The sequence below is a fragment of the Brassica napus genome, chromosome A5 (genome assembly GCF_020379485.1).
Source record: "Brassica napus cultivar Da-Ae chromosome A5, Da-Ae, whole genome shotgun sequence".
NCBI lineage: Eukaryota > Viridiplantae > Streptophyta > Magnoliopsida > Brassicales > Brassicaceae > Brassica > Brassica napus.
The window spans coordinates 9,327,875-9,342,207 of record NC_063438.1 but is presented as its reverse complement, the minus strand read 5'-3'; the positions used below and the strand labels follow the sequence as shown (position 1 = coordinate 9,342,207).

The following is a 14,333-nucleotide window of genomic DNA, read 5'->3' as shown; positions in this document are numbered from 1 at the left end:
GGTCTTTTGATTTGCCTAGTTTAGAAAAGATCTGCTCTTGTTTCTTCTTGTTTCTTTGTATTTGAGTTTTGGCTTTCCCGTACTTGGGGTTTGTGTTTTTGGAAATTTAGGACATGCCAGCTTATTTATCTTATCCCTGTAACCCATTTTGTATGCTTTCATGAAAGAAATCGTTAGTTGAAAAAAGTCTACTACTTTACAACTGTTTAGAAAAAAGTATAATTATTTACCAAATTATTTATGCATTTAAACGTCCCACCTTACATCTTTTTCATATGGATCTATATTATTAAAACAGAAATATTGTTGGACCTAACATTTATTTTATAAGTTTTTAAATTAAATACATCTTCCTATTTTATAGTTAAACCTATACATTAAATCACTAATAATCTTTTCTTTATACTACTATCAATATTTCCAAACAATATAGTCATTTTATACTACTATCCATTTTCCAAACAACACTATAATTAATCTTATGTCCAAACAATATAAAATATTAGAACTTATCTTTTTAATAACAAATATTTAAATAAATTAAATAATTAAAAAATATTTCAAAAACTTTATAAAAAAGAAAATAAATAAAACTTACTTTTACAGGTTTAAATACTACAAAAATTTCAATCGATGATAAATCAATTAAATTAACATATTATTTTATTTATATTTACTACATAATGTTCTCTATCATTTATTTAAGTAAGATAACAATTCAATAATAGCCATTACATAAAAAAATAAATATGTAAACATTATACAGTGTACAATAACTATAATAACAAAAATAATTATGAAAAAATGTTCAAATATATGTTATCTAAAGAAAAATGCTTAATACTAATTGTTAACAAAAAATTTAAAGCGATTATAATATAAATGATTAACAAGAAAAATTACACAAAATAATTATAATAAAATTAATTAAGTTATATAAAATGGAGTAATATGATCAAGACATTTATAGTTGTTAATTATATCTATTATTTTCTCTATCAAAATTTTGTAGAAATGTCATAATTTAATTTAATAAAATTGTAAAACAATAAACTTTAAATTTGGTTAAAAGTTGACAAATTATGAAACTATAGCAATTTAAATCAAATTGGATATGTTAACATATCGGACATCCATCGGTTCAATTGGTTAGTCTCGGATATAGTGATTTTTATAAATACAAATATTTTTAAAACCTAAATTAAATTATCGAATCACCGGATTAACCGATTTGACCGCGGATTCGGGTCAAATTTAAAAGCATTGATTTAAATGCAAAGAAAATTCAAATAAACAAAATTCTTACAAATTAACAAAATATTTATTAGTTATTAGTGAAAATTTCCATCATAAAATAATCCGCGCTTGCAAAGCGGAGGTCATGATCTAGTTACATTTAAAAGAAAGAAAAGTAAGACATCCTCCTCCACTGCTTGACCAAGCAATGTTAGGATAATTAAATGGGTAATATACGTCCGAAAAGTAATCATCTCCACAAAATTTAGCCGTATCAATCGTCAAATTCTTTTCTACGTGTCAGGGAATGCTTAGATCCAGGATTTTACTAAAAAAGGCTTTTGAATTGTATAAATACCATTATGATGCATATCAATCTGTTCACGTATTATACAATTTACAATTTTAACTAAAGACGTTAACAGATCCACAAAGAAGATGTCGTCAAGCCAAGAGTTAAGCCACAATGCCGGAGAAGCCACCGGTCAAGTTCAGGTACATACAAAAACACAAAAGGACAATGTCGAAGAATATTGTATCAACATTACTTTTCTCTCTTCTTGGTTTGTGTTGTTAGGAGATGTGTATTTTTTGGTCCTGCCGTTTGTTTTTTTGGTCTGGCAGTTTCCTAACTTAGGTGGTTAGGTTTGGAGCTTGTGTAAACTTTCCCCGCTGGGGTCTTTTGGCTTCGCTTGGTTTGGCGTGGCTTGTTTCACAAGTTAAGATAAATAATGGAAGTTTTATTTTTTATTTTTTAAATGAAGAATAATTAAAAAAATATCACGATACAGTGGCGTTTTGATATCGTATTATGCATATATAATAAACTTTCGAAATTTTCTTCTAAAAGTTGACCAAATCTATATTATTAAAACTGAAGTACATTTGAGAGTTGTTTGGAAACTTGGATAGTAGTATAAATGAGAATTGTTTGGAAACATGGATAGTAGTATAAATGAGAATTGTTTGGAAGCATGGATAACAGTAGAAAATAATACTTGCTTATCTTAATTGATTTTTTTAAAGATTTTTATATATTGTTAATCAATTCTAACCCTTCATCTATTATATTTACTAAATAAGTTAATCTCATTTATTACAGAAGTACAAAACAAAATTTATTTGTTTTAATTTTTATTTTATCTTTTGCATTCATTTTTCTCAATTTTAATTATTTCTATACAAAATTCAAATCAAAATAATAATTTAAAATTAATTTATATAAATAATTGATTCAAATATATATATATATATATATTTTAAAAAAATTTACTAAAATATTTTCCAATAACCATTTAAAAAATATTTTCACTATATATAAGAAAAATACAATACATAACTTAATTAAAAAACACCAACTTAAATTATGGTTTTTATTTTCATATTAAGTTTATAAATATAATATATGTGATTATTTATATGATGGTATGTATAAAATAATATTAATTATATGATTACTTATATTATGGTACATATAAAATATGATTAATTATATGATGACATATATATATATAATAGTGACATGAAAAACAAAACTTATTGTTTTCAATTTTTTTTATTTTATCTTTTACATTCATTTTCTCACTTTTTAACTATCTCATTAATTATATTTACTATATATTTTGCCAGGATTATTTACATATTAACTATAATAATTCGACATATTTGAATGAAACCACTCTATTTGTGATAAGAATTCAAAATGGTTAACAATTTTTTTTATTTACTTTGTATCGGTTAGACATGGACATTCGGATAACTATTCAGCTACGAGTTATTTCTGTGGGTTATCATGCTTTTTGAGTTTTGAAACTAGACTTCATTTCGGTATTATAAATTTTCATGTGTGTTTCGAATCGGGTCCAGATGAATTCAGTCTTGATATATACAAACCTACAAATATCCAAAAAACTAATGTATTTGACGCCGGTACGGATATTTGTATGAAAAGTAAGAATATTAACCGATTCAATTCAGGTATGTTGAATTCAAATTAAACTAAAAATAACCAAATAACCAAAAGTAATCATATTACTCTATTTGATTCAGGTTCGATTATGATGTATAGAAATCTAAAAGTACTTATGCAATTAATTATATTATGACACATATAAAATATATAATACTAATCATAAAAATAAATATCGATTTATAAGAAAGTAAAAATTTAACACTCGCACGGGCGTGCGGGTCAATCTCTAGTATATTTGAAACCCGAAGACTATGGTTTCATTTGCATATGTATTGTACCGGAACTTAAGTACACCTTATTTATTTATGTATTTTAGTTTTTTGAATTTTGACCATCAATCAATTTTCTACATCGGACTTTTTGAGGAATAATACATTTTTAATTACAGCTGAAGAAGGAAGAGTACTTGAACAAAGTATCACACGCAATGGATCAGAATGTTGATCATCACACTCACCCACAGTCACAACGCAGAACATGATCAGAACAATCCTTCCCTAATCTCACAGGCCTCTACTGTCATTCAACAGGTTTATTCTTCTTCTTTTTTCATTATGATTAATGAATGATATTGACATAGTTTATTGGTTTATACCCCATTGACATATTTATTGTTACTTTGGAGTGTAGACAGGTGGCCAAGTGAAGAATATGGCACAAGGAGCAGCCGACGCCGTGAAAAACACTCTTGGGATGAGTCCGGCCACCAACAACCCTAGCAGCCCGGCCGGCAGGACCCACCCGAGCAATCCTAGCAGTCCAGCCGGAACGACCCGCCCGAGCAACCCTAGCTCAAGGAATATATAAACGGAATAATTCAAGGAACGTTGGCCTGACTTCTCAATATAAACATAAATTAATGTTGTGTTTTAACTTTTTTTTTATTGCATTGTTTGTTCAACTTTCTGATTTTGTGGTATTTTTGTTATGAATTAATTGTATAATAATATCATCCATTTCTTTTTAATTTATATAAATAAAATCAAAAGCCTATATGCTAAATTGCCTCAACAGTGAACCACGGTGCTCCTAGTTTACTTGGTAATCTGCATACTATTGGACCATGCTCCAGTTATTATTTCCAGTGACATAATATACACAAGTACTTAATTAGCCATTTTTTTAAAAAAAGGGTTGTATTCTTACTTAAGAAAGCTGTTGTGGTAATAATGAAATATTAACAATTGTTCCTGTGTTTGGATTCACATTCGAGCTACAATTTTCGTTCCTGTATTTGGTTTCACATTTAAGTTTGTTCCTATATAATGGAATTGAAATTGTAAAGATAAACAATACATTGTGTATTATATTTTCATTTGGGAGTTGCTCTCTTTTTTTTCTGGTGACTTTTATGTTTACGAAACATGTCGCTTCAGGTCAACCTTCTAATAGAAAAGCATTGTGTTTCACTGAGGTTTCGTAGGCTCCTGATATCGAAATACATGGAACGTCGGACAAAAATATAAAAAAAATACTATGTATTGAGAATAAAGAAACGAGCATTACCAGAGAAACATTTGATATTAATATTATTCACACTGTGTTTGTGACACGTGACAGCTTCACAGCAATTTAAGAATGACTATGATGACGTGTACGTATAGAAAGCTTCTCAGTCAAACTCTATATAAATGTGTTTACATTATGTATTATTTTACGTTTTTTTCATTATAAAACTCAGATGCGTGATTCTACGGATTATACAAAAGTTTCACATCTCCTATATATTAAAAGAAAAACATTTGACACTAATGTGTTTACACTGAGTTTGCCGCATGACAACCTCACAACAATTTAAGAATGGATACACTGACGTGTCACGTGTAGAGAAATTCTCAGACAAACTCTATATAAATATGTGTTCACACTATGAACTAATTTACGTTTTTTTTTCATTATAAAATTCAGATGCAGAGTTTCACGGGTTATACAAAGGTTCCACATAGAAATATAATTTTCAAACAAAAATCACTAATATCTAGGCCTATTTTTTTTTACTTAATTTTATTTTAAGAATTTTATATTTCATATGTTATTTTGAACAAAAATGTCTTTTAATGTTAATTAACAGTATATTTATATATTTATCAATCACCTTTATATACTTTACATACACATATATGTACACATTGACGTGAACACCTATATAACTAAATATTCACCACAAGTGATGATTCTAATTCTCTTAGAAGTTGGAATATTTTATTTTTAATGCTTTCTTTCACCATCGACCAATTGAAATGAAATAATTTGTCTTATTTTTTTTTAATTCTTCTTCAACTATTATTTATATTTAATTTGACTTTTCATGCATTTAAAATTTATAATATGAAACCACTGGTTCGACACCATGAATGTCTAAAATTCATATAACATGAAATCACACAAATAATAATAGTTTTTGGTTATCACTAGAAAGACCAAAAACGTCAAGCATTTTAACCGAACAAACCAAAATAAATATGGATTTAGAATGACAATTATATTTTAATTGGATAAAAACCGAAAACAACTTAAAACCGAACCGATATCAAATTAAATAGACCTAATGTAATAAATGAGAATTGACTTATCATTATAATTTTATTTTGACGTTACTCGTTACCAACTTTTGATTTTGCAATATAAACCCATCAAACGATTGCATCTCCAACTACGTTGCATGGAAGCGTGTCTCACGCAATGCCGTGCGAAGAGTTTTAGGGGTATGAGGCAAGTTTTAAAATAAAATTATTTACAACTGTAATAAAAACAACTTTCTAATATGATGTATCTTTTTCACACAAATACACAAAATCTAACACTGAAAAAAATAAGTTTATTACGTCAATATCCTATATTATGTCATATAGAAAATACATGAATTCAGAAAGTGGATTAGTCATTTTCGTAGAAATGTTTTTATTTAAATAAATGTAAATCAATAGACTATAAATTATTTTAAATTTTGGGACTCTGAAGAAGTCATATTAATCGGAGGCCTGAGACGAGTATCTTTTTCAATACACCCAGAGCCGGCCCTGGCCCGAAGCCAATGAAGCATGGGCTTCCAGCCTTTAATTTTATAAGTATATTATCAGCCACAAAAATCATCAAAGGTTGCTTTAGTCCAGCGGTCTGGTGTCTCTGACTATTAGAAGAGGTGCAGGGTTCTAGGCAACCCAGCCACATAATTGTTTTTGCTTGTGTAACCTCATTAATTCAAGGACCGGCTCTGAATACACCGTAGGCACGTCTCACGTACTGATTCCTGTTCCGAAACGGAACGGAAACGGAGTGAGCGAAGCATGCGGAATCGCCGCTGACTTTCTCTCTTCTCCTCGCCGTTGCTCGTTATTCTTCTATCTCCCTCGTGTGCATTCTCCTTTTTACCATTTTCCTAGCAGTTTGAGTTGAAACAGTTTCACTCTTGTTTTGTTCAGTTGCTATACTCTGGTCTCATGTGTAGTTACAGTAGTGAATTTACTCGTCTGAACTTTGTGATCGATCTTCATTGCAGACACTGCTTTGTTTTACAATTGAAGTTCATAAAAACCATTTTACAATTGGTAGAGGTTTTGCTATGCTTGACTGCTTCTGGAATTTGAGCTGTAATGCTTATTCTTTTCTTACTTTATTATTGAGTTGACACTAACATTTGTAACATTAACACACACTATTCATGCACTATGCAATTTTGAGGTGATCAATAACAATAAAAAAAAAAAAAGCTTCGGATTCTACTGTTTAAAGTGGTCTAAACCACAAATGATCTGTCTTTTAAATTGTATTTTCCATTGAAACAACAAACAAGACAGAAGGATGATAGCATTATGCTTGCGTGGTGATATTTTTCTCCAAGATCAAACATTGAAAGTGCGTGCAAGGAGAGAACAACGTATAGGAAGAGGCATGAGAAAATCATAATCAAGTATCACCTAAACCGAAACAAACCAGAAGAACATCACCAAGAAAGAGTAATTCATTTGAGGGCTAACCGCGGTTTCTTTCGCTTCTTAGTGAAGGCAAACCAAGCTTGGAACATAAGTAAGGATCACTGGCCAATTGATAGGAGATGCGTCCCTAGTATCTTCATAAACTTTCTTATACATATCCTCTCCAACAATGTAAACCATGGTCCTATCACTTGTGAACTTGGTACAACACACTGCACTTTATTCTCTCCTCATCCAACAAGAAGTTTTCAACACTCAAGTTAAATTTAGCAGAATCCATTTCCAAGACCAAGTCACTCCTCCACGACAAGTCTTTGGCATCCTCCTCATCAATCTTATTGGTCACCCATAACCTCATCACACGTGACCTATCATTAATGTGTAACACCGAGAGATTTTCATCTTTAACGACTGAAAGAAGGGCTGTATCTACAATATAAAAACTCTACAAGGGAAGAGGGAGACGCACAAATCTCTCTGCCGTGAATCGAACTTGATCAAGAACAACTCGGTTACTTTATCTTCAGCAATCCAATAAGTATCTCCTTTCAAAGACATGCCCTCGAAATATAGGGAGTAGTCAAGAGGAAAGGAATCAAGAACCCTCCAAGAATCAGAGCTAAGATCATAAATCTCACACTCAACAACCCTCACTTTCTGCTTGTTTCGATTATACCCGATACTTCAAGATTTTGTAGCAGATGTGGTGTATCCTAGAGCATATTTATCTTCATAGCAGTAACTAGTTCTAGGTTAATCTTACTGCTATGACCGGTACATGGATTCCAAACAACAAGTCTAGTGTGCAGCTCCGTTAAGCATAAGATTAAACCGTCGCAGTGAAATATATGAGCGAAGTCCAAATCTTTTGAACTTTGTTTTTCCCTTCTCAATGAATTTGAAAAACCATTCAAACAAAAGACTTTTTTTTTTATCTTTGATTTTGTCTATAAAAGCCAGTGAGTTTTTATAACTTACTCGACAACAAGTCAACAACGTCTTCTTTTTGTGGGTTCATAAAACCGATTTTTACAATTGGTATAGGTTTTGTTGCCGGACTGCTTTTGTGAATTCTGAAATGCTTATTCTTTCCTTACTTCATTCATTCTTGAGTTGAGACACTAACATTTGTAAAGATAACACACTGTTCATGCACGCACTATTGCATTTTGAGTTGGTCAATAACAATAAAAATTAGCTTCTAATTCTGCTCTTTTAAAGTGGTCTAAACCACAAAATGACCCGTCTTTTAAATTCTACTTTCCCTTAAAACAACAAGACCAGAAGGGTGATAAACCAGAGTCCATGCCTTTCCAAACAACTCAAATCAATCTTTGGACGTTATAACGAGTAAACCCAATGCCCCTATGAGAATATACTGCAACAAGAAGAGAACATGCAAAAAATGTCTTAAGTCACAAAACAAACAAACTAATTTTTTTTTCATTTTGGGTTTGATCAAAGAGTGACTTTGTACCTTGATGATAGGCTTTTCTGTCATAATGATAGTCACCCATCCAACATAAGGCAAGAACCTGAAACAGACAAAACCCATTTCTGAGTTACCAGACAGCTTTCGGTTTAAACACATACGTGCACTAAGAGTTCTGTGATTGACGTTACCCGACAGCACGACCCATTATATGATGTCGATGAAGCCACTGCTGCCCTTCAGCATACAGAAGTCTATCATCTCCATAGTTATTGTCACCTAGAAACAGTCAAAACTTAATAAAAATCTGATGGTGTGCTGAAGAATTAACACTATGAAAAAAAAACAGCTCAAACACTCAAAAAGGTGAAGTTTTTTTTAAATCAGCAGAAGAAATACCTTTCGTCAAAACATCGACATCTCCTGTATTCTCCCTTTCGTGAACCTATAATGTGAATCAAGCTTACTTCACAATATAAGTAACTGAGAGATGATGATAATGAAGACGCCTTACCTTAATGACACGATGTACAATGGGAATATCACGACCCTGAAGAGAGAAGCAAACTGGTTAAAAACACAACAAGAATCAAAGATAATGAAACAAAACAAGAAGATGGAAGCTTACATCAACATTGAAAACAACAATTTCTCCAGCTCGAATAGGGTCTTTACTCATGTGCAAGAACAGTATATCCCCCTACAGGTATGATTCAGAGTTTGAGCATCAAACAGTTTTGTAATGTAATGCATCTAATTAAGTCAACAGTTACCCTCTTGAAGCCAGGCTCCATACTTCCAGAGAGAACAACAACCACAGGAGATTCGCTGCCAGTGACACACATCAAAGCTTTCCATATGATCAAAGCAGACGTAACAATCATCCCTAAGCAGACACAGACCAAAATTATAAAGTTGCAAACTTTAGCTATAAGGTTTATCACATTGTGACCTCAAGATCCTAATTAATCAAATTACTGGTCGAAGAACTAACCAAGACTGATGGCTTGAGTGAGAAGCTGACGGATCTGAATGGATTTGATTGAATCTATGGTTTCTCCGATCCAACCCATCTTTTTGATTTTCGGTTTTCTTCTGATTCTCGACGAGATAAGGGTTCAGATCGCAGAGACGAACGTTATTTCAAGCGAAGCAGAGGAGAAGAAGAGTCCTTCGGGGTCAAGCTCTTTAAAAGGCACGATTTCTCCAAGAGCGTTTTTGCCTGAATCGGAGAACCGGTTTACAAATGAGATCCGGTTCAGTGACGTGGTTTAAATCTTGGTTGGCTACATTTTCATGACATGGTAGACTGCATTATTATGACGTGGCATATACTTTGATGACATGGTTGACTCTATGCTTATTCACTATTTTCAAGATCTTCTTGATTAAAGAATCAACTCGATTAATGTTATGCTAGATGATAATGGGCGCGCATACTCGTAAAAAATCTTTTGTATTACTATTTTTTCATTAAATAGTTTAAATATTTTGTAATAATACAATTTTTATCGATTGTAAAATGACGAATACAAATGTTAGTATCTTAAATGTATCATTATTGTTGAAGATTTAACGTATTACAACTCATTTTAATTATTTTAAAATTTCGTATGCACAAAAAAAATTAAATTTTGCGTCTGACACAAATCATCAAAACCATATAACCAACATTGATCGTAAATGATGAAGAGGATTAGGTTTTCTGCTCTCGATTTAGTATTAACTCTCTATAAGTGATTTTATTTTCTATCTCTATAAAATTGTGCTTTCATTCTCGTTTTTGTTTCACTGATATGAGTTTTGTTTTTTTTCTTAACTTCTTCTGTGAATTCGGTAAATTACATAAGTGTCAATTTAAAAAGATGGACATCTGTAAAATTAGCTCCACTCCAGATACATATCTAAGAATCATATTTTGAAGAAAATCATCAAGAAACTCTATTTACAGGTTAGTGTTCAAATCTAATATATCAAGTTGTTATATAATATAAGTGCGGATTCGAAATATAAATATCTATGTATTCACCAGTTCGGTCTAAAATCATATAATTCTATAACAATAAAACAAAATACTTATTTTACTAACCTACGATTTTGAGGTTTAATTACTTAAGAGTATACCGATAAAAATATATATAATACTTTACCGTTATAGTATATATAAACTATGTATAAACTATGAACTGTTTGATTTATTAAATGATAAATAAAAAACTTATAATAAATAGTTCAAATCTCTCATTCTTACAATTATACTAGCTAGATAGGATATTAGAGAGAAACAAATATTAGACGAATGATCAAATCTCATATTCTTCAAACAAACTCAAAATAAAGTGATTGGAATCTTGTCATGATATTTCATTAAAATCTTTTTAGGAATAAAAATCAAAACTAAATTATTAATCTGAATGAAATGATATATATATATATATATATATATGTATATATATATATAGTACTTCCAATATTAAAAAATTACTTCGATTTGAAGAAGTATATTTCTGAGATTGTCAAGATCAAATAACAGAAAGAGAAATTCTCTAGGATAGGCCTAAAAATGTTTTTGTCACAAATATAGATCTTAAAATAAAAATGACCAAAATAAACTTTAATGTTTTATCAAAAGAAATAAATATACACTTATACCCCTAGGTTTAATTAATCTAGACATTAAGGTTTAGAGTTAAAGAGTGGAATTTAGGATTTAAGGTTTATGATTTAGGGTTTAGAGTTTAGGGTTTAGAGTTGAGGAGTGGAGTTTTGGGGATAGGATTTCAATTTTTTTAAAATAAAAAACATTTAAAATTTTCAAAATAAAAAATAAAAAATGTTATTTTGGGCACTTTAGTTTTTGAGGTCTATTTTTGTGACAAAAACTTAAAAATGGCTATTTGAGAGAATTACCCTATTAGAAACCACCTATTTAAAAAATAATTTGTATAAATAAAAGTATACACATTAGAATAAGCACATAAATCAAAACCAATTCTTTTTGTTTATTTACAATCATGTTTTTGGTAAATAAACCAAACAATATTTTATTTACTTTATACGGTATATAATTAAACTTTAATGACATTGACATAAATAAATATAGTACATTTTAATATAAATATTTATTATTGACACTTTGTACTCATATAATTTTATTAACATTTGTATATTTACTGTAACAAAAATTTAAACTGTTAATCACAAAACTTCCAACGTTAGATTTTTGAATACAAATTTCAAAAATAAATATTAAGATCTCAATAGTTTTTCAATGTGAATTTTGAAATTAGCATATTTTTATATTTTTATATAGTATATAATTTAATTTAAGCGATATATATATATATATATATATATATATAATATTAATACCTATTAGTGAGACTTCATATTCATACGATTTACGATCATTTGTATCTTGATTGAACAAAAAAAGTTAAACCGTTGATCCAAATTTTCAAAGTGTGACATTTACCATTCTTAGTAATTTATAGTCGTTCTAAAAAAAATCAAATATAACATATAAGAACAAATCTAAATGTGATTTTTAATTTCTTTTAATAATATAAAATTAAACAAAAAGATAGAGTATACAAAAATTGTTATCAAATATATATTATTCATAATTATTAATTATTGTATATATGTTAATTATGTTAGGTAATTCCATAGCTTTTATTTAAGGAAAGAAATAAGAATATTCGTTTGTACACTACTAATCAATTTATAGTTAATTTAATAATATAATAATATATATATCTATATATATATATATATATATATGGACCAACTTATTATTCTAAGATTCTAAGAGTCATCCTAGTAATGACACGTACCTACGAAAACATGTTGTAATGCTCTAGGATTATTATATAGGGGATTAACTAATAAGAGGACTCTGCGTTTATAAAGATAATTGGAACAATTGAGTGCAAGCACCATGTCCAAGACAATCCGTCGTTGTGTTCTGAGCGCTGGGAAAATGTGTAATCTTATTGTCCTTGATTCGTCGTATTTTTTCGAGGTAGAATACAAAATCATGTCCTTCATCAGGTTCCGAGACCATCTTCACCAACCGAGAATAATCTGTCGTAAACGTTACATAGAGTTGTCGCAGATTATATGATCCATCGTACATATGAAAGCTTCCAATTCTACGTGTAGAAGGGAAAAGTTGTTCCTTGTATTCTTGGCCCATATTAATCCATCAAAATCCTCTAATGTACTATACCAATCATTTCCAGAGTATATAATTAATGATCCTTCCAAGATCCATTAGTAAAACACCATCTTTCTATTCGTGAAGACATATTTTGTGTTTCTTTGTTGTTGAATTAATTAGGAGTTTTCATCCGCCATGCACATAAATAATAATTTTAAATATAATATTTTTTTACTTGAAAATAAATTTTAGTTTACCTTTGAAAATTAATTTTTTACTATTTTAAATTACCGGTTTGGAAAAAATAAAACCATAACTGTATTTTGTAGTTTTATTCTTTTTGATTTGGTTTAAAAATTTTAATTTAATATTATTTAAATTTTAGTAGGGTTAAAATTACATTTTATAAAAATATTTTTTTAATTTAGATTATATTATACTCTATGTAATGATTATCTATTCAAATAGTTCTCTTATCACCTACTTTAAATCTGTCGATATTTAACTATATAAATTTTAATAATATAGTATTCATGAGCCATGCACATAAATAAATTTTTAAATATAATATTATTTTATTTTCTAATAAATTAGATTAGATTTGGAAATTATTTTCTATAATTTAACTTCGTCGGTATGTAAAAAATAAAACCATAAATGTATTCTTTTGTAGTTTTTCTTTTGATTTGGTTAAGTATTTTACTTTAATTTTAACTAAATTACAATAGAGTTAATATTACATTTTATAAGAAAATAGATTACATTTCATAAAAATAAAATTTTAATTTATATTATATTGTATTTAATGGTATTTGTTTTAAATATGTCTCTTAACATGTAGTTTTAAATATGTCTATATTCAAATATATATATATATATATATATATATATATATATATATATATATATATATTTAAAACTTTAGATTATTATTTCGTTAAATATGTTAAGCTATTGAAATTTTTTTTAATTAATATATGAACCGATAAATTTAAATAAAATTCTAATCATTTGAATATCAAAACAATTATTTGATTAGTGTTTATTTAGTTTTGTATTTGTTAATACACACTTACAACTAATTTTGAGTATATATACATATATACAAGATATGGTATATAAATTGATGTAAAAATATATTTGTAATTATATTTAGTTTATTTTTATTAATTTATATATATGTATATTTTAATATAATGGTGATATATGAGTTATTAATTAATATTATTTGTAAATAGTTTTGGTAAAATAAAAATTTATAGAAAAAATTACATTAACGGATATATGAATTAATGGTTATCATATTAAAAAATTACGAAAAACATAAATTTTTATAAGGAAAATTGTACATGTCATAATTTTCAAAAGTCATATCATCATTTTTTTTTAAAAATTGAATGTGGTGATGATACATGTGCAAATCATTTCACAAATAATGTTTAGGGGATACCAACATCAAGTGATTGATGATGCTGAAATGAAATCATCTCCATTCTTAATTTGAATTCTTCTTGCATTTATTTGAATTTCAAGAATGGTGAAAACCAGACTTAGCATAAAAATTTGGCTATCGAGGATTTTGAACTGGTGAGTTAG

At 28.6% G+C, this 14,333-nt stretch overlaps 1 protein-coding gene and 2 pseudogenes across 1 annotated transcript; 1 reads left to right on the top strand and 2 right to left on the bottom strand.

Annotated features, from left to right (window-relative positions):
• Positions 1-1,632: 1,632 nt before the first annotated feature.
• Positions 1,633-4,172, top strand: LOC125609499 (annotated as a pseudogene).
• Positions 4,173-7,097: 2,925 nt separating this feature from the next.
• Positions 7,098-8,450, bottom strand: LOC125608550 (annotated as a pseudogene).
• Positions 8,215-9,773, bottom strand: LOC106449390 (signal peptidase complex catalytic subunit SEC11C). Its single transcript, XM_013891155.3, has 8 exons — positions 9,570-9,773; positions 9,349-9,461; positions 9,204-9,275; positions 9,090-9,125; positions 8,975-9,020; positions 8,767-8,854; positions 8,621-8,678; positions 8,215-8,521 (listed from the first exon to the last, which is right to left on the bottom strand). The coding sequence occupies exons 1-8, from the start codon at positions 9,646-9,648 to the stop codon at positions 8,471-8,473; spliced, it is 543 nt and encodes a 180-aa protein (XP_013746609.1). The 5' UTR covers positions 9,649-9,773; the 3' UTR covers positions 8,215-8,470.
• Positions 9,774-14,333: the final 4,560 nt, after the last annotated feature.

What these genes read in the sequence shown, in the direction of transcription:
- LOC106449390 (XM_013891155.3), bottom strand. Translation starts at nt 9,648, where the DNA reads ATGGGTTGGATCGGAGAAACCATAGATTCAATCAAATCCATTCAGATC. An exon ending in CACTCAAGCCATCAGTCTTG is followed by an intron (nt 9,462 to 9,569) that starts GTTAGTTCTTCG and finishes GTGTCTGCTTAG; the next exon opens with GGATGATTGTTACGTCTGCT. An exon ending in TGTCGATGTTTTGACGAAAG is followed by an intron (nt 8,855 to 8,974) that starts GTATTTCTTCTG and finishes GACTGTTTCTAG; the next exon opens with GTGACAATAACTATGGAGAT.